Below are 21,558 nucleotides of genomic sequence, written 5' to 3'. Positions count from 1 at the left end.
TTTTTAACTTGAAAGAAGTTTCAATTAGATAAACGAAGCTCTAACTCTTCTTTTAAAATGGAAAGGTTCCTAAGTGATATCCCAAGCCCTCAGCTTCTTCAGGAGGAAATGACTTGGATGAAGGAGATTCTGTCCAACCTGGGCTCCCCTGTGGTGCTTTGCCATAATGACCTGTTGTGTAAGAATATAATCTACAACGAGAAACAAGGTAGGCATTTGACCTTAGCAGTGAGGAAGTTGATTGCTCGTATGCTCTTAATGGTTCCTTGTCTTTGTATCAGTAAATAAGGATTAAAAACATACACAGAGATTGTCTCTTGAAGTTATAAAAATCATTGTAATTGCTATTAGGGATATATACATAAATGGATAAAATGTCTTTATAAGTTGGTTTATTAGAAACAGTTGGTGGCTCTTGTTTTTTAAGTGTAAAATGATGAAATGATTGTGTGTACATATATATTTATAAATATATACATGTAAATGTATATATTCTTTAAAGCTGTTTGGCTATTTGAGTTGAAAGCATGTCTGCTGTAATGGGGAGGAGTGGGATCAGCGATTGCTGCCGCACTGCTGGTTTCTGTGGGAACCCTCGCAGTGCTGTGAGCTCAGCAGCATTAATACCACCAGGCCTTTGAATTCCTGTGTACATGCTGACGTAGGAGAGAGACTCAGAGGTAGAAAATACTGTCTTTGTTCATATTTATAGCAAATGAAGTAACAATAAAGAAAATAGCCTTGGGAAATAGATTTAAAATATTCGGAGGCAAAAGTCGATACTTCTGGTGTAACTTTTTGTGTGACTGTTCATATCTTGATTCTCTGTGTTCGTATCAAAAATTCATTGGTTGCATTATTAGCTCACTGGGTAAAGTGGTTTGAGGTTTGGTTGCTAAACAATAAACACCTTCAAATACTAATTTAAAATTTAAAAGTACAATTCGTGTTAAAAGTAAATATTTGAAAAGTATGCTTGAAACTGAAGCTGCTACTTTCACAGGAAGCCCATTTTGAAACTAGTCATATTTGGAAGACCATGTTTTAAATTTAAAAAAGGTGCTTTTGTGAATATGCTAAAGGCAAAGAATTACTATTGATATTGTCATCTATATACTAGATTCACTATTAGTGACCTATTCAAAGTTGGAACTGTTCTAATAAAAGAATTGTTAGTAATTATGGCTAACTTTAACCTGAAACCCAACTAAAGGGTCAAGGATGGTAGCCTTAAGCTTTATTTTCAAAAACATTTGTCTTTCATATTTCATATTTTAATGTGTGGAGATGGTTTAAAAAATACCAAGCTAAAGTTTTTGTTTTGGATCATGTTAATTCTTGTGTGGAATCACTTTATTTAAACCTTAGGTATGCCCTAAAGCATGAACTATGACAGTTTCTTTTAATGGGTTACTGTCCTGATGATGCAGTTGTTACAGTAAATAGTGGTGACCAAATCTCAATGCCATATGAGACAGGAGCGTTTTGTATGCCGAAGAGTGTGCTAGCTTAAGTTCAGTGCAAGACCTGATACCACACTTATGTAATGGAGTTTGAAGTAAGGGGCTTCATCTTACATTTGAAGTGGACACTCAGCCTTATTTTTAACTGCAAGTTAAAGGGAATTTGTTACTTCTTTGGAATATAATTTTAACTTGTCATATTTTTATTTTTATGTTTCTTTTGCATATTCATTTCATAGAACAAACTTGTTTATAAAACTAAAAAATAAGGGACCAAAAAAATCAGATTACTCTGTCATAGGTGCTTTACTTTTCATTTAAACAGTTGTCAATCTTAGCTGTTGATATTTACATGTAAAGTGCTATATTTCAATGAGAACAATTAGACTTTAATTTGGCATTAGAGGTCAAAGTGCCCCCTCTCTGTCTCTCTGTCCTTCTCTTTTCAGTAGGAGTCCATGTTGTATTGCTTGCTCCTTGTCTTCGTGGGTGTTTGAGTGTTCGTAATGGAAAGGCTGTGTGTATGTTTTCCTCTTTATCAGTAAGTTGTTTTATGTTTAATCGAAAGGCTACTTGGATCTTGTGGCATCCTTTTGTAAGATTTTTGTTAATAATTGATACATAAACACTAAGACACACACTCTTGGTTGAACTGTTCAGATAATTTCTAAAATTTATGAACATCTGACCAGAAGTTATGCTGTTACTATCCTTTGATGGTGTTCCAGGTGAAGAGCTGGTAGTTTTGAGATAATGAAACTATAATGACCTGTTTGAATCTATAGTTACAAATAGAAGATACCATGCCTTTTCCCAACAATTTGGTAAGCTTAATGCATAAGAAATGATGCGATTGCCCCTGGAGTATTCCTTTGACACTCCAGAGGTGATCTTAGAAAGGGCAGTGTGGGAGCCAGGTGTGTGTAGTGGTGCACATCTGTAATCACATCACTTGGGAGGCAGAGGCAGGTATATCTCTGAGGCCAGCCTGGTCTACTTAGTTCTGTGATAGCCAGGGCTACATAGTGAGTCTCCATCTCCAGAAAACGTGCGTGTACGTACACACGCACAAGAACATGCGTGCGCGCGCGCGCGCGCGCGCACGCACACACACACACACACACACACACACAACTGGGGAGCTGGCTCAGCCATTAAAGGCTAGGCTCACAGGCAAAAAGAAAGGGAGGACTGAGTGGACTACACATCTTGGCTGTCTGCTTCTTGTGCTGTAGCAAATGAAAGCTAAGCTGAGCTTATGGCAGGAAGGGTAACTTACACATACAATAATGAATTAAGTTTTGCATTATATTCACATACACATTTGATCTGTTGCTCTGAAGTCACTCATGTAACTTGAGTTCAGGCCCTCACTGTTTTCTGGTTATGTTATGAGATACAAATAGATAAAAATAATGGATGAAGTGAAGGGACTGGCCTTGATGTCATCGAGCTGTCTTGGTCATCTGCTGTAACTTAATTTCTCAGAAGTGTAAATTTGAAGCTGACTTAGTAAATTTGTACAGTATCATCTTGAGGTGTCTACATACATTAAAAATGATAATGTGATGAGCTGGCTTTGCATTAATATGCATACATAGTTTGCCAGCCCTTATATCTGTTTGTAGCATGCATTTTATACAATTTATCTCATCAAAAGAATGAAGGATAGTTTTTAAGCACTGTGGCCTGTGTGTGAGAGATGACACTCAGTTTTTAAGTGCACCCAATGTGTATTTGGCATTCTCCTGTGTAAATGTTAGAGGAATGCATAGGTATCGTAACAGAAAAAAAATTGCACACTTAACATCCTTAAGTGTAGAACATTTCTACCATCTTGGAGAGAACCTCATGTTCTCGTGAAGAGTAATTCTAACCCTGTATTGATGCTCACACTGTCAGAAGACAGCACTTAGGGGACACAAGACAGGGTAGGTGTCCTCCTGGGATGAATTGGTATGGGGATTTTGAAAAGTTAGCCCCAGAGTTCATATGTTTGTTAAGCAATGGCCCATTCCTGGCTTTGACTGAAGTGACATTGTTCCCCAAAGTGGGGACAGTGCATACTGATGAGATAGAATTTGGAATAAATAAAATGGAAAGCAGTCGTTCTTCCTCCAGAGCCACAGGCAGCATTATGCATTTATCTGTTAATTTGTTTATTTCACCGGCCTGGAGTGAGGAACTTGGAATATTGTTTATTGACTGGCTTCCAATGTAATATTTTGATCCTAACTAATTCTTTAGTTGCTGACATGTCAGCTTTGAAATTGCTTTCATGTCTCTACTTCTGTCAGATGACGTTCTTTGGTTTGACGATGACTTCTGGTAGTTCATTCATTTCTTTCTTCATTCTCATTTCTTCATAAGAGCCTATATATGAGGCTTACTATATCTCTAGTAATCATTGTCTGTTTTCTCTTGAGTAAAGTAAAAGAAGTTGGTTGGTAAGCATTTAGGCAGTTTAGAGGAGTAGAAGAAAATGAAGACCTTTTCTTAGAATTTCTTTAGTTGTGCACGCTGCAGGTAGGAAAGTCACCACTACTGTGCGTTACCTGATTGGCTCTAAGCCAGATCCATTCTGCTCTTACTAATGCTCTTACTAATTTGTTGTTTTAATGACTTAGAAGATAGTTTTCTGTTGATTTTATTTTAAAATTTCAACAAAAATCTGACTTGTTAGGAGAGTTGTAGAGATTTCTTTTAGTACCTTCTTGCTGGACTGAGACAGCTCTCCATGGCTCCTTAGGAAGACTGTCCCTGAGGTCCTGCAGATGGAGTTCAGCTGGTGTATTGCTGGCCTGATATGCTCAAAGCCTTGGGTGCCATCCTCAGTATTGCACATATGGGTGTTACGGCCCTCTAATCCAGTATTTGGAGGGTAGAGAAAAGGGGATGGGAAGTTCAAGACCATCATCCTGAGGGCCACTTGAGTTTCTATGTTTTTTAAAAAAACAGCAGAAACAAAACAAATCCTGTCTTCATTTGAAAGATAATCTCATATACAGACAAATATAAACATTTATTGATGAAACAACTAGAAATAGGTATATAATCATATAAACATGTTTGCTTATAAAAACCAATGTATCATACATATACAGCTTTGCTTACCCTCTTGGAGTACCACTGTACTCATTGAAATAAAAGCTGGTTATATATTATTTTATTTAAATATTTACAAATACAGATATAAAAGTAAATCTAATAAATAGCACATATCTGATGTATAGTGATTACCCATGTACCTGCCACCTAGAATCTAGAATTGACAAGTTTGTGCTTTCTCACCCCACCTCATCTGTCCATGCATCAGTCCATCTTACTTTCTTTTATGTGTATTAATGAGTTGCAGACATGATTGGCCTTCATGCTCAAGTTCTTTAGCAACATAGCATCTCTAGAGCCCGGCCTTTCACTGAAGTGTTCTGTGCCAGTCTTAGCCCATTGAACTGGGTGTGGTGATGTGGACCTGGAATTGCAGCCATTTGGGAAACTGAGGTGTAGGATATCTGGAGCCTGAGAAGTTCAGGGCTGACCTAGGCACCATAGTGGAATCCTGCCTTTAAAAACGAAAAGGAGCTTTAAGCATGCTACTTGGTGAATTTGACAGGTGTTTACACTCCTACAACTGGAACGCCTGAAGTGAAGAACATTTCTACCATCTTGGAGAGAGCCCTGTGTTCCTGTGACGAGTAATACTAGCTCTGTAGTGATTGGTTCTAGACTACTGTGCAGGAAGAGAAACTACCCCAAAGTCAGGCAAGCAGCTGTAAAACTGAACCCTAGCCAGGTGCCTGACTCCCAGGAGGCAAAGGCATGAAGATTGCCATGTGAGGCTTGTGTGGTCTATATTGTAAATACCTGGCCACTCAGGGCTGCATAGTAAGACCCTGTTTTAAAAACCAGCCAAACCATTTCTGAACTATTAAGGAACAATGACTAAGATGTTACTAGATCTTTGTTTTCAGTGTTTATTTTACTCTTAGTTTCATACATGTTTATAATGTACTTTGGTCATTTCCCTCTCCATTATTCTCTCCTTCTTTTATCATTCCTGCTGAACCCTTTCTTCAGCCCTCCCCTCCTCTTTGTGTATGGCCCACTAAACTTAAGGGCTGTTTGCATGGACACGGGCAGAGGCTTAGAGCTTTTTTACAACCTGTGTATTCAGGTCCACTAGATTTGATTCATTCTTGAATGGGGATGTTAGAAAGACTACATTTTTTCTTCTTTTAATGCTCTTTGCAACCCCTCCTCATCTGTTCCTGTGTCTCAGTGTTCTCTGTAGACTCCATTTCTCCCCTAGCATTTGGCCCCTTCTCATATGCCAGGAAGGCTCTTCTGTCCCTTCCTCCAGGCTCTATATCACACAGCAATTGCCACTCCCTAGCCCTCGAATTTAGAGTGATTTAAGCTCTGATGGACCAGGTGATGCAGCAGAACTGGGTCTGTGTGAGACAGACAGTGTTTTTGCAGAATTCCTGTGAAGATCAGTACTTTTGCTTATAGATGTTGCTATGTGTTTAGCAGCAGAGCAGGTGGAGTGAGCTGAAAGGGTATTTATTCATATTCTCATATTGATAACTTAATTTCTCATTTTTTATCTTATTTTTAACAAAATAAAGTCAAGACAAATGTGTCTTGCTATTATTAAATAGCCTTGGGTAGTTACTCAGTTTTGGCTTTAAAGTGCTTTTATAACTAGAAGACTTTTTCTTGTATCGAGATTTGAACAGTATAACTGGATGTTTCCTGCAGTAGTGAAGGGCTTCAAATGAGTAAAAAACAAAAATATAGCTTTAAAAATTCAAATTCATCCATCATTTGCTTTATGCATTGTATGTGTGTCACTGATGTAACTATCTAAGGTAATAAAATCAATGCTAGCCCTTAAGCTGGTTGTTGTTTTTAAAGGTTAAGGATGTCTTGAGATCTGGATGATCGAGAAGCCCCTTCGTAGGAAGTGAGTGTTCACATACAGTTCTAGGGAGTATTCTCATTATCTGTCTACCCGAGACCCCAATAAGAAATTTTTATCTTAAAGAATTATCAATAGTGATAGGAACATTCTTAATATTGGGAAGTATTAGAAATAAGAATTAAACTTGCTGGATAAAGAAATAGCATGTTCATGTTTCTTTTGCTAGGAGAGCCATTTCCAATACCGTAATTTGATTTTTCTGGCACCCTAAAAATAGACATCTATAATTTTACATTATTGCAGAATTTTAAATTTAAGGTTGAGTTCCACTTTGTATAACTTGAAAAGAATAGTTAATGCAGATTTTTAAAAATTTCTTTCCTTTAAAGCTTTGTGTCTTGTACAATGTGAGTTTGCCAAATTCTCTTCATCTGCTACAGATTAGGTATGCCATTGCTGCTGCCATGTGGCGGCGCACCCGTGCTTCTTAAACGCACTGCCTGGAGCTTTGTCGCCTCACTTGTTCCCATGCACGGAGCCTGGTAACAGCCCCATCTGTACTTTGTTAGCTTCATTTTCTTACCTTTAGATGTCATTGTAAACTCAGCATAGCATTTAAACATAAAGGCCAGTGTTAATGAGATAACACTACTACAAAGCCACTGCTAAACTTTTCATGCTGAAACAGATTTTAACTTTCCTTAAAATGATTTCTGTTATAAGTAAATTATGTGTATAAGCAGGTCTGTTTTTACCTGCCGTTTTAACTGTATTTGCCAAATTCTAAATGTAATTTTGAAAATTGAAGCTGTAAGCTTCAGGACTGGGCTGTGTATTTTATTGGCATTTAACTGTAACATGAGCTCTACAAGGAGTTGTGCTAACGAGTCAGAGCCATCAACAGCTAGCTGCATGTAAAGCGATGTGTATTAAACATGTTTGCTGGTTCAGTTAGGAACCCTGGGATATGTATTCTGTTCTTAGAAGGCTTGTGGAGGAATAGGCATGTTCTGGACCATTCTATTCCATTTTCTTTGTTGGCAGTTTCATATAGCATATCCATAGAGTCACATTTTTCCTTCAGAAATCCTCATTGTAAAGAAGTTAAAAAAATAGTTAAAGGGAAAAAATCACTTGTCTATCACCTGTGGCAAAAGGAGCTGAACATTTGTTAGGGTTTATTTCAGTTCATCTTTGCCCTGTATTCAGTATACTCTTCTTGTTTTAGACGTATGTTAATCAGTTGTGTCACAGTGTATTGGTTGATTCAGTATCCATGACTCTTATATTTTGGCTGTTAGGTTTGAAAGCTGTTTAACGGCTTTGTGTGAGTCAAGGCTTGCCATGGCACTTGTCTGCAGCCTCTCATTGCCAGCCTTGTCCACTTCCCTTCTGTTGCTCAGTGAAGTCCTTCACTTAGGAGTGTGCTTGTCCAGTAGTCCTGGGCTTGCAGCAGGTCACACTCGAGGCTAAATTGCAGTGTGATTTATTCTCACTAATATATATCTAAGAAACCTTATATTTATTGTAACAATATATGTCCAATTTCGCAGACTGAAGTATGCTCTGATCATTGTCATTTTTTGCAATAGAGCTTTCTCTCCCTAGTATTGAGCGTCAACCCCAGACCTGGTGCCAGCTAGGCAGGCACCCCACCACCAAGCTATTCCCCAGCCCCTTGCCATTCTTAAAGTTTTAGAATTATATTAAATATAATTGTTGCCCCCAAAAACTTTACATTTACCACAACATTTTTTGGTCATATGTTTTTGGTTTTCTTATGGTTGAATATGCTCAATATACTTTTTTGGCTTAACTATACAAATCTCTATTAAGACATTAAAATTCAGATGTTGTTTATTTGGGAAGTGCCACTGTGTATAGACCAAGAGTCCGTTTTGTCATCAGTGAGCTGGTGACAAGACGGAGTGACACAAATTTTCCCAACCTGAGCATCCTGAAAATGACTCTCAGAGCTGTGGCCATTCTTGTGTCCACTGTAGCTGTAGCTCCATGGTGTACACATTTCTCTGGTGTAGACAGTGACGTACATTAGTTATTTTCTTTTCTCAAAATTAATATCTCTAACTTCTATTTTTTGTTTATTTGTCCATATACAACATGTATATTTACATGTAATACCTCCATAATGAGTACTTAAAAATTTACATGTAGTAGTATTCACTTAAAAGGCTAACAGAGTTGTCTTTACACACACACACACACACACACACAATCTTAATTTAACTCATGTAAAAATAAAATGTTTAAATGTTAGAAACTGTCATTACTCGTTTTAAAAGGTGAAAGCACTACTGTAACACCCCTAAGACATGGAACACTCAGTTGTGGAATTATGCCAAACATAAGTATTTGATAGCAACTCACTTCTTATACTGGTCAGTCACAGAATTCAGGTTTTCAGAGTTTATGTTTGATTTTTCATGTGTAGATAAGCTTGTCTTACAGTGTGTCATAGGTGATATTTCGTGAAGCTAGGCTCTTAACAATTTCAAAGAGTTATTTCTAATTAAACATGAATTTTTAAGTTACTGATGCCCCCATGTGGCGAAAAACATCTTCCTTCTATTAGAACTTGGAAATGACTATATTTTCATTTTAACAAGTGAACAGTAGTGTTCTTGAAATGCTGTTGATCAAGAGACATAATTTGAGTTTTGTAAAGCTCATTGCCATAAAATTCACAGCCTCACCCTGTTGTTGTCTCAGAAGTGCATGTAACCAAGCACAAACATTGAGACAAAGTATGAGAAGGATTGAATTACAGATAGCATGGGGGTCTTCAGATCATGTATATGATTTCTTATCTGCTTTGTTTTTGTGTCTCACATAGGTGACGTACAGTTCATCGATTATGAGTATTCTGGATACAACTACCTGGCATATGATATTGGAAATCATTTCAATGAATTTGCAGGTGAGACCCACACATCACTTTGGGGGTTCCTACTAACAATGTTGTTTTTAGGATGAGTATCTGGGTAGGAGTGGCACACCTGCCCACCATCTTGACCCGCTGGCTTTGTTTACTTGGAGAAAAGAGCTTTTCCTTTATTTGTCATCAGAAGATACTGCATGAGGGGGAGATAACCATGGCTTGTGTGAGAAGAGCTCACTAATACTTCAGGGAAAGAGCCCAGGTTTTGATCATGTGACGACCTCTGTTGGGGCTGGGGTTTCAGCTCTGCTTCCCTATCACATGTGCCCGTGAATTTTATTCTGTCATTACTTAAAGAACAGGAGGTGCTTTCTATGTAAATGAAATTAATATATAATTAACATGACTGTATTTAGAATTTTCCTAAAAGTAAAGATTAGTAAATGCTTTGGGTTTTTTTTTTCTAATGAGGATATTTCATCACTGAACTTGCACCAGATTCCTGTCTTTTTATATATTTCAGATTACCAGGCTAGGCGAAAGTTTTGTTTCTAGTTACTTAGTTCCACCAAATTTACCATACATGTATGTGCCAGAGCTTATGTATATTGTAGAAGTAACCGTCTTATTAAATAAGCAACACAGAGCCAGTGCAAAGATGAAAGCCCAAGAGGTCAGAGCTAAGAGCCTTACCCTTCACTGCTGCTGTTGTCCTCTTCAGCCAAGAGACCTACTTCCTATGTGTTTGTCTTTATATAGACTTTCTGTTCTGCCTTCTCATTGGTTGTAAACCCAACCACATGACTGTACAGACCTCCAGGTCTTCTATGGTTGGTATTGAGATTAAAGGCGTGTGTCTCCATGCTGGCTGTATCCTTGAACACACAGAGATCTACCTAGCTCTGCCTCCCAAGAGCTGGGATTGAAGGCGTGCATCACCACCGCCCAGCTTCTGCGATGGCTTGCTATTAGCTCTAACACCCAGGCAACTAACTAACTAACTTACTTTCTTTCTTTCTTTCTTTTTCTTTCTTTCTTTCTTTCTTTCTTTCTTTCTTTCTTTCTTTCTTTCTTTCTTTCTTTCTTTCTTTCTTTCGTTATTTATTTAGTTATTTATTTAGTTATTTATTTAGTTATTTATTTATTTTTTTGAGTTTTTTGAGACAGGGTTTCTCTGTGTAGCTTTGCGCCTTTCCTGGAACTCACTTGGTAGTCCAGGCTGGCCTCGAACTCATAGAGATCTGCCTGCCTCTGCCTCCCGAGTGCTGGGATTAAAGGTGTGCGCCACCACCGCCCGGCCATGCAACTTTATTTATTAACATACAAATAAAATCACATTTCAGTACAAATAAAATGCCACCATATTTCACATGTTGTCCCATAGGCAGGAATGGGTTTGTGTAGGATAAGAATTGACCCTTTCAAGCCAGCACTTAGGAGGCAGAGGCAGGTGGATCTCTTGAGTTCAAGGCCAGCCTGGTCTACAAAGTAAGTTCCAGGGTTACACAGAGAAACCCTGTCTTGAACCCCCTGACTTCACCCACAAAAAAGAATTCACCTTTCATGACAGATACACTATTGTAACTATGAAGGAGGAAGCCAAAATTGTCTTAGAACTTCTGTGGGGAAAAGCTGAATTAAAACCTGAATGTTAGGTAGTATTTGGATGTGCAAATGGAAGAGGAAGGAGGCAGCATTAAGATGAGTGTCTTAGTTAGGGTTTTTCCCACAAAAAAGCAAAAAAAAAAAAACATTTAATTGAGGAGGCAGCTTACAGTTTCAGAGGTTTAGTCCATTATCATCATGGTGGGACATGGCAGCATACAGGAAGACATGGTTCTGGAGAAGCAGCTGAGAGCTCTACATCTTTTAGGCAACAGGAAGTAGTCTGAGACACTGGGCAGTATCGTGAGCATATACGAGACCTCAAAGCCTGCCTTCACAAACAAGACCACACCCAGTCCAACAAGACCACACCTCCTAATAGTGCTACTCCCTTTGAGGGCTGTTTTTTTTTTTTTTTTTTCTTTTTTCCAACCACCATGATGAGATTGCTATCTTTAGGATAGAAACCTCTGGATGGAGAAGCAAAGGTTACATTAGAGAGGCAGGTTTAGGGTATTCACGAAGAGCCCAAATGCCAGTCAGGAATAGTAGAAACTTTAGGGTGGGTCATCAGACTGTGATAATGGCCCACCTAACTTCCTTATTCCCTTTTTTTTCCCTCTCTCTACTTCTCCTTTCAAGCGAAATGGAAAAGATAGAAATAGAAAATACCAGAGTTGGATGATAAATGAGAGTAAATATATTGTTTTCCGAAACTTTATAGCAGTTTAACATAGGGATATGTTTACCCTGAGTGTGATCAAAAACTGCATAGAGGCAGGGCTTGTACCTCTGTTCACCTTATCATGCTTAAAGCCAGCCATGGCCTTATTCAAATGTAGATTGGGGCTACTGCTGAGAACTTTATCAGTTTCCTAAGATGAGCAGCAGCTGTGTGCCTTAGATTTAAGCTGGGATTCTGAACGCCTGGTCCATTGTTTAATAATAAGGTTTTGCTAGCCGAAATGAAAAGTTTCATTACTTTTCAGTTAAAACGTTGGCTGGTAGTATTTAGGCCTTCTAAAGGGTGTTTCTCAATAGTCTGTCTCTCCCCAGGTGTCAGTGAAGTAGACTATAGTCTTTATCCAGATAGAGAACTCCAGGGCCAGTGGCTGCGCTCTTACCTTGAAGCCTACAAGGAGTATAAAGGCTTTGGCAGTGAAGTCACTGAAAAGGAAGTAGAGACACTCTTCATTCAAGTCAACCAGTTTGCATTGGTAAGTTCAAATGGAATCAGTGACAATTTTCTAATGCACCTAACTAAATTTTGATCATTGTATAAATCACTTTTTAGTTTTTTCAATTCTGTTTCAAATAATGAAAAATATGATTGCTTACAGTTTGCCTCTTAGTTTATTACCTTGCTTTAAGGACATACTCGTTGTTTTATCCACTTATTTATCTTTACGTGCGTTTAGTTTGAAAATACTTTATCTTCTGAGAATATTGTAGTTCATTAGCATAGCTTGCAGCTAATGTGTTAAAGTATTCCTGAGTAACTTAACTTGATCAATTCCTTCAGCTATGTTATAGGCTTTAATATGACTGTAAAATTGGCTTTGGGAGCATTGGCCATCTTGTTTTTTTCAAGTAGACTGCAGCGATGGCCCCCAGCTAGACTGTTGATAGTTTTGTGCAGCACAGATTCCCCAGATACACTAAGAGCACTCAAATGAGAGGATGTGTTCAGATGTGGTAGCTGCTGTCTGTGGTTATGTAGTAGAGCTGCTGGGCAGCTAATGAGGCTGCCATTGAAGTCCTTGATGTCTATGTAACGATACTCATCCACAGACTTCCTGCAGTGTTCACATGCTTTTTTTGATTCTGGAATTGTGTCTGTATATGGTTCATTAATCAGATGCTAAGCATGTACTGCTATGCTAGTTTAGGTGGATTGGAAGTATACCATTAAAGTCCTTCAAAATGCTTATAGCTTAGAATGAAAAGATATCATATTTTGGTAAAACTTAGCACCCATATCTATTTAAAATTCCTAGCAAAGTGTAATTAGAAATAAACTTAAATGTGATTTAAGGGGAAAAACACCTTCATGGTGGTGCATGCCTCCAGTTCCAGCTCTTAAGAAGCAGATGCAGCAGGATCTAGAGTTTACCACCAGGCTGGCCACACAGCAAGGAAGGCCAGCCTGGACTATATTACCTTAAAATACTAAACCAAACCAAAATAAAAAGCTTACTGTACTTTAAATATATTTATTTGGACCCATGTGTCCTCTAGCCTTGTTGTCCAGGCCCCTGGTGTTAGGATTACGGGTAGAGTTGGCCATGGTGGCTACAGCAGACAGAATGTCATTTATACGAGGACTGCAGAGATGTTTGAATGGATGGGTGACCTCAGTTCTTCTTGCCTTAGAGTTTAAGGTCTTTCTCCAGGTGTCTTTTCCATCACTGATGCAGAGCCAAGAGTCACGCATAGGGTTTCCAGTAACATGATGATCAGTCTCATCTCCTTAGCCCCTGTTTCGCAGCATCCCTGTGACTTGCCATAAGGATCTGCATGGTGAAAACAATGTTGTTTGAGGCTTACTTCCACCTACCCCAAAGTGGTCTCGATCCGTAGGTTCAGCACGACTGCTCTGAGCGATCTCATTTGCTCTTTTGGTGCTTTTGTCTTAGAGGATACACCAGAAATAAAACCTGGTTCTTAACACCATTACTTTTCTAGAGCATCTCTAGTAAAAGTAGAATATTTCTGGGAAAGTAAAATTTCATTTTTGTTACCAGCATTAAAAAAAAGTGTGCATGAGTGTTTTGCCTGTGCCATTTGTATGCCTGGTGCCCACAGAAGCAGGGAGAAGACATCAGATCCCCTGAGTTACAGATGGCTATGAGCTTCTGTGTGGGTAGGTGGTAGTTGCTGGGAATCTCATCTGGGTCCTCTGGAAGAACATCCCCATGTTACCAGAATAAAAAAAAAGTTGAACATTCTAATTTATCATTTGTGTGTGTGTGTGTGTGTGTGTGTGTGTGTGTGTGTGCGCGCGCGCGCGCGCCCCCTCAAGTCATTCAAACAAACATGTAAAATAAGAATGTTAATCATTTAAAAAATAGTTGTAAGGCATGCATACAATTACGTTTCAATTTCTAATCACATTAGTTTTAAGTTCTAGGATCTAGTTTTCACTGATAAACTTGTTAATCAGAGTTGTCATCTGTGTGTATAATGAACCAATAAAAGAGGTGGGGGGTGTGTGAGCCTCTGCTCGTGTCTGTTTGCTGTGTGGAGGGAGTGCTGCGTTCTGCATTGGGCAAAGGCTATAGGAACTACTAGGCTTGAGTTTTCAAGTCATTCTGACTTTGTCGCTTCCTACTATAGACAGTCATCAGCAACTACCCTAGTATAGACAGTCATCAGCAACTACCCTAGTATAGACAGTCATCAGCAACTACCCTAGTATAGACAGTCATCAGCAACTACCCTAGTATAGACAGTCATCAGCAACTACCCTAGTATAGACAGTCATCAGCAACTACCCTAGTATAGACAGTCATCAGCAACTGCCCTAGTATAGACAGTCATCAGCAACTACCCTAGTATAGACAGTCATCAGCAACTACCCTAGTATAGACAGTCATCAGCAACTACCCTAGTATAGACAGTCATCAGTAACTACAGTCATCAGCAACTACCCTAGTATAGACAGTCATCAGTAACTCCCCTAGTATAGACAGTCATCAGAAACTACCCTAGTATAGACAGTCATCAGTAGCTACCCTGCTTCCACATGTTCTTCTGTCTGTGTTCTGTAAAAATTAACAGAAGGAAGAAGGTGCTTCTTGGGCTAGACAGTGAATGGAACTCAGTAGTCCTAAGCTCAGTATTTACCAAGAAAGTACCATGCATGTAATTGATGAAAAGCATAGAATTAACAATTTTGTATTGTGTACAAAAATTTGTTTCATAATTCTTCCTTTTTCTTCTCTTTAAGGCTTCTCATTTCTTCTGGGGACTCTGGGCTTTGATCCAAGCCAAGTACTCCACAATTGAGTTTGATTTCCTTGGGTAAGATGATGTTGACTGGAGGTGCTCTCTGTCTCTTCTTGGTTGAACTAGTGTGTAGAAATGACAGGAGCATCACATTCCTGTTCTCAGGCAGCACTTTGAAGGCCACATCCACTTAAGCCATGTGGAAGCTTCTAGGCTGGCAAGTGCTCAGCATAGGAAGTGTCCAGTAGGTGGCGCAGCAGGCTGTGTGCACTTTGAAATCTTAAACTTCTGGAAGCAGCTGAGGGACTGCGTCAGCTCTGAGTTTTCCTTCTTCTTTTCTCACTAGGTATGCCGTTGTTCGTTTTAAGCAGTACTTTAAAATGAAGCCCGAGGTCACAGCACTAAAGATGCCTGAGTAAAGAAGAGGCCTCCTTGTTCTCCAGGAGCTGAGCAGTGCTTGTGGATGTTTCCTGAGAAATTCCAAAAGCCAAGATTTGTTAACACTCATTTAATTTGGTTATCTTGCTTTACAAATTATGCCTCTAAACAACCAGTCTATTTTTAAATAGAATGATGTTAAAAATCTGCTTACTGTTGTGAGTATGCTGCAGGCTAGAGATGTGTCCATTAGCGGAAAGAGTGGAGTCGGCTTTAGCCTTCGGCAATACAGTCCATGTTACATGTGAATTATTTATTACAGATTTGACATGACTGACTGCTTTCATCTCTTCATTTGTTGGTTCAGTGTATGCAATGAGAATGTTGTAGAAATCTTTTACAAGTTTTGTTAATAGGGTTAATTTTAGAAAAACATTCTTGTTCAGTGTAACCTTTGTAAAATGAATCATTTACTCTTGACATGGCAGTCACTGCCTCGGTGGTAACTTAGGGTGTTCTAGAGTTTTCTAGAGAAGTGCCCCTCGAGGAGGAGCAAGGCAGTCCCTGTCTCTAGGGTATACTTTTTTTAATTGGAAATTGGAAATAATTTCTTTGAAGAATACAACTTAGAATTAAATTGTCTCTTTACATAGCCTGACAATATAAAATATATTTACTGTATAATCCTGGAATATAAGTATAACAATTTAATGTTAAAATCTGTATTAAGTCATGTTTTAAAATACTAGATATGGTCATTTAAGGTAATAGTCTCAGTTTTTAGAATTTACCTATCAAATTGTTTCTAACCCAGAATTTTGTTTAACTTGAGAGACTCTGTTTTTCTTCATTAAATAATAGCTTATATTGTTAGTATTTGAAACAAACGTACAGAGTTCATCATACTTGGAAGCAAGGAATATCATTTAGATGCTTTCTATTCAGATTCATTCCTTAGGTTGGTTTTCTGTCTGTAGAGTCAGCAAATGATTGCTTATACATGTAATTTCAGAGTAATATTGTTAAAGCAGTTAGAAGAATCAGTAAGGAACATTTAGGGTAGGTCATTGAGCTTGAATACTTAAACTCTTAACAAATAAGGAAATGTGAATTAAATAGTAGTTGTGGTAGGAGGACTTGTTTATCTTGTTTTTTGTTAGTCTAGTTTTTATTTTTGTATAGGTGGAAGAGGGAGGCAACTGTTATATGGAAGGAAGTTAGGTCTTTGAGGTAGACAAGAAGGCTTTAGTCTTTGAAGACTGAGCTTGAGCAGTCACGGCTAACTTAGATTAGGCAGACAGGCTTTGCACTTTGGTCACTTAAGTGCTTTTGTACAAAGTTGGCTCCATGGATCTGCTTATGTAAAGTATGCAATGCAGATCTAAGACATCGTCTGGTATATTGTCCACATGACTTATGTTCTCAGACAAGTGCTTTAAAATACTTGGATTGTCTCATTGTGTTCAAAGCTAATAAAGTAAGTAGGAACACTTAACAGCCATGGCCATTTGAGATGGTAAATTCTAGCCACTAAATAGACTCCTAAGTATGTGTCTCTAACAGTGTTAGACCTGGATTTGGTTTCTACCTCCCCACTGTTGTAATGTTCTTTTGTTTTTACGAACCACATTACTGTAAGATCATTACAATTCTGCCGACTTCCTTGAATGGAAACAAATAATGACTAGCTCTTTTCAATGTTAAAGCAAACCTACAGAAACTGGCTTAGTGGAATTTTCATTCGTGGTTGGAACATTGTCATAGAATGATAAAGATGTGAGCCTCCTGATTCTTTGCTTTCCTTCTCTCAAAATTCAAGAGGATGTGTCATGTGAAAACACTGGAGAAGACAGTGTTTGCTAGTCTGTTCCTGTTCTTACCTGAGAGTGCTTTGAATGGAGGCTCACCGTGCTAGGGCTGCTGGTGGACTGCCTAGCCGCCGGCTGAGACACAGCTGCCGAAGACTGCTGTGGCAGTGAATGCAGCGAGGCTTCCTGGGTCACCCTGCCAGCATGTAAGAGATCTTGGGAAAAGACTAGCCCATGTAAACTGTTGTCCCCATTCCTTGGCCAGATTTGGGTGCTCTGATGCGCCTGCTTCCCATACAGCTTTTGGGGATCATGGTGTAAACTATCAACAGGTTTCAAAATGTCTTTCCTTTGTATTGACCATGTAAGGGATTCTAAAGAGGGTGCATTGGGACAGCTCTGAAGAGCATCCCTCTCAAATGTGTCCTGTGGCTTGCTAGGATATCAGTTGCCTTCTTTTGTTAAGCTAAGGAACTTGAATGCCTTACCTAATCACTCAACTGGTGGTAAGCTCATTTTGTAAATAGGAAAGTGAATGTTAGAAGTGGCATTCATGGATGTTCAATGTTAATCAATAGACCGTAGTGGCCTGGATGCTGTAACAAGCAAAATTCCTCATTTCTGCCCTCTACCCTGATCCTGTCTCCCTGGCACACCTGTATGATCTTGAACCTGACCAATGATATTTGATTTCCCTCCCTCTTCTAATCCTGTGCTACCACCATTTTTCCAGAAATGAGATGTGGTGGCCACATTTTACTGTTGACATGATCCGCCTGAGATCAACATGAGCACAAACCTCATCAACTAGGTCTGCCTGGAGTGTAAATAGGACAGTGTAAATAAGCAGCTGTAATTAGTGTGAGTTGTGTCCTGCATCCAAGAGTGTGTTGTTCTGCATTCTCCTCTGTGGAAGTTTTTCTGTCATTAGATGATCCAGCCTGTTGATGTTTGGCTGGGAACAGTGCACACCTCCAGCTGTGCGGTGAGATAGCAAGAACTGGAAGGAAGGTTTATTGGGTTTAGTTAATGTTGGTATTTATTTATTTAGCCTCTCAGTGCCTAATAAGACTTTTCTCCAATTTTTACTTAGCTATTAATTTCTTGTGAATTAGATTCTGGGAAGCAGTGAATTTGTAAAGCTCATTCTTTGAGTCACAATTTGAAGATAAAGGAAACTAAAAATATTATTTGGTGTTTGTAAACAGAAGTGTGGTCCCCTTTTTTATTTTCAGAGTTTGTTGACACTTTCAACAAAAACTTGAAATTCAATGTGAATGTAAATCCCATCCGTACAAGTCATAGGGCAAATGGCATCTCTTAGTTTGTCAGGTGGCTTCTTTGGAGTAATTCAGTTTGGGATTGTGAGAAAAAGGGGTCTTTTGTGACAACCCCCCTCTCCCATGTTTGTTTTAACTTTATGAGTTTAGACTTTAGACTTAAAGAATTCCCCAAACACTCTAAAGAAACGTTAGAGACCTCTACTTTGAACAGTACTCAGTTTTCTGTATTATGCAGAAGCTGCCTGTACCTCTTGATCTCACTAGCTGATGTATAAAGGGCAGTGTGTTGGGTTGATTTTTTTTTTTTTCCCTGACTTGCTTTTAAGCATTTTATACTGCATTCCAGAGTACTGTAGACTTAGCTATTTTCCTATGAATCTGTCATCCTGTTGACAAAGTGGACAGTGCTTTGTCCTGGGGTTTTCCTAGTAGCAGCAGCGTGTGCTACCTCACACAGAAGGTGAGCGTAGGTGGAGACGAGCCTCTTGAGTGTCTCACTTCAGGGCTGGTGGCTGTGGGTTTTCTTCACCATCAGATTTCATGATGGCCTTTACTGTGAAGCTGAGCTCCATCTTCAGGCATGTTTCTGTTCTGAAAAGCAAGATGGAGGATGGTGCGCTGCCTTTCCCCATAGTGATGGCAGTGTTAAATCCTGGGTTTGACAAATGTTATCAGCTGATCCAGATAAAACATCCCTGTTTGGGGAACTTCAGCCCATGTTTCTATAAAAGAAAATACTTGAGGTTTTTGTATTACCTTGAATTCTTGCAGGCTAAATTCAGTGACACGTTATAAAATGAGTTAGATTTGTTTGAATAGTTTTTTTGCTGAAAAATTTCAATTTTGGCTCAATTTGATATGGGAAGAAACCCAAAGTATTTGGATTAGAAACAAATCTGATGCTTCGCCCACAAGCACTTTCAACTCCTGCATTGGAGGCTTCTCTCCTGACTGTGCACTGCGGTACCAACACATCTTTGCCCATTGTGCATTGCATAGCCTGTGTGCGTGCAAAAACACTCTTAAAACAGTTACAATTTTATCTCTCAGTTACCTTACCCCTGTGGTGATTTGAATCCCATTAATATGTTAATTAAACACTAGATGCTTACAGAACTGAAACATCACATTGTCTCTTGACTAGTTTGTGAAAGTGGAGCAGGAAATTACAGGCTTCCTAGCCAGGAACTTTGAGAGCTGGGTTGAAACCCAGTGACACCTGCCGAGCAGTGGAGGGACAGAGTACCTGCTCGCCATGCCTGCACTGTGGCATGCTGCTGCTTGTTTGTAGGTAGTGTTCATTGTCAATAATCTAAAATTGTCCTCTGTATTTACCTGTACTAAAGTAACTGTAAACTAATGGAACCTACAAGAACTTTTCTGTATTTAGGAGCTTTTGTACAGCAAGGTCAAATGTCCTGAATGAAGGAAGACATGGTGTTACCCATACACAAGGGAAAAAAGCTGAAATGAGTTAACTGTTGTTGCGTTAGCTGTCTGTTGAATTGGGAAGCTGTGGCATAGATCTTAAATTTGTGTTCTCAAATGTGAATTGTAGTCTAATGCTGCTTTGTATAGACTGTAAGTGCTACGGATAGTCTCAGCACTGAACATGCATCGATACCTCGCAGATGAATGCAGCTTTTGTCCTAGGTTTCCCTATGCCTCAGCCAGGGTCTGAGTGCCAGAGAACTTGCTCATCTGTTTGCTAGCGAGATACTTCCTGCTTTTTCCTTTGTTGTCACATATCTTTATGTTTGAAGTTTTGCTACTGTTAATTTAAGTAAAATTTGTTCCGTGGATAAAATGGCATTGCCAGTGAAATCAACAGCCTCATTCATGTAGCTGCTGAAGTGACATTTGTGTTCTGTGTTCATGAACTTGCAATGAAGCCGTGTTTCTGTTAAGATACAAAGTGCGGCTTAAGCTTTATTTCTGTTTAATAAGGCTTTCTACCATTGATTAAATGAAGGAATGTATCTTTTTGAAGAGATTTATATTCTGTAAATAAACCTCGGTTGTAACAATAAAGTTGAGTTGTAACTAATGTGTCCATGTTGTTCATACTCAATTTGGAAATTGTCTCTTGTAGAATATGGAAATACAAGACTTTAATTGGAGCTTAGTGGTGATTGTTTGCCTAGCAAGTGCCCTGTCTTAGGTTTGATCCCTCACACTAGAGGAAAAACAAAGGTTTTCCAGAGTCAGTAATAAGGACTGGGGAGTGGTCTGCTTAGGAGAGTAGTTACTGAGCAGTCATGAGGCTGGAGATGGGATCCCAGTACCCACATAACAAGGCAGGTGCTCCACACACCTGTGACCCCAGCTCCCTGGGGCTTGCTGGCTCTCAGCCTAGCCAAGAAAGTGTGAGCCCAGGTTCAGAGGAACAGGTGAAGCGTGACAGGATACCTGTGGCTTCCTCATGCAGACATTCACCCACATATATTGTATGCGTAATTTTGTTTTCTTTTTTAAAAAGGTATGCAAATGTATATATGGGACAATTTAAGTTTTTCATTGTGTTACTGTTCTGTTGCTATGATAATATACCACAGCCAGAAAGCAACCTCAGAATTAATTTAGTCTTACAATTCCTGAGGGATAGACATTCATATGGGAATGCATGGTGGAGGTAGAAGGTGGAAGCTTGCTTGGCTGATCACCCCTTCCTTCCTTCCTTCCTTCCTTCCTTCCTTCCTTCCTTCCTTCCTTCCTTCCTTCCTTCCTTCCTTCCTTCCTTCCTTCCTTCCTTCCTCCCTCCCTCCCTCCCTCCCTCCCTCCCTCCCTCCCTCCCTCCCTCCCTCCCTCCCTCCCTCCCTCCCTCCCTTCCCTTCCTTCCCTTCCTTCCCCCCTCCAGGCTGGCCTTGAACTCTGGGATCCACCTTCCTTTGTCTCTGCCTCCCAGGTGCTGGGATTAAAGGTGTGCACCACTATCCCCACCAGGCTGATCATACTTCAGCCACATAGAAAGAGCATTGGAAGTGGGGTGAGGCTATATACTCAAAGTCTACTCAGTGATAGACTTCTTCCTGCAAGTCTTTACTAAATGTTCCTTAACCTTTCCAGATAGCCTTCAGCTGGACAGAGTGTTCAAACACTTGAGTATATGGAGGGAAATAGCTCATTCAAACCACCATCCTCTTACTCTGGTTTGCAGTATGCTGTGGAAACATTTTGAAATCTGCTTTTGGAAGTTTAGTTGCAGATGTGTGCCTCCACCATCCCCACATGATACTGGATATTAACCCTG

At 39.4% G+C, this 21,558-nt stretch overlaps 1 protein-coding gene across 1 annotated transcript in view; it reads left to right on the top strand.

The window, feature by feature from the left end:
* The window catches only part of Etnk1 (ethanolamine kinase 1), a 41,644-nt gene extending 21,285 nt beyond the window's left edge, over positions 1 to 20,359 (top strand). Inside the window, exons 4-8 of the mRNA XM_028879864.2 lie at positions 66 to 208; positions 9,242 to 9,325; positions 11,948 to 12,108; positions 14,841 to 14,914; positions 15,186 to 20,359. Coding sequence (XP_028735697.1) covers positions 66 to 208; positions 9,242 to 9,325; positions 11,948 to 12,108; positions 14,841 to 14,914; positions 15,186 to 15,258 — 535 coding nt within the window. The 3' untranslated portion in view covers positions 15,259 to 20,359. The remainder of the gene's footprint in view (positions 1 to 65; positions 209 to 9,241; positions 9,326 to 11,947; positions 12,109 to 14,840; positions 14,915 to 15,185) is intronic.
* Positions 20,360 to 21,558: the final 1,199 nt, after the last annotated feature.

This window comes from Peromyscus leucopus, chromosome 3, assembly GCF_004664715.2.
Source record: "Peromyscus leucopus breed LL Stock chromosome 3, UCI_PerLeu_2.1, whole genome shotgun sequence".
NCBI lineage: Eukaryota > Metazoa > Chordata > Mammalia > Rodentia > Cricetidae > Peromyscus > Peromyscus leucopus.
Note: the sequence above shows the minus strand (reverse complement) of the source record. Positions and strands in the feature narration are given on the sequence as shown.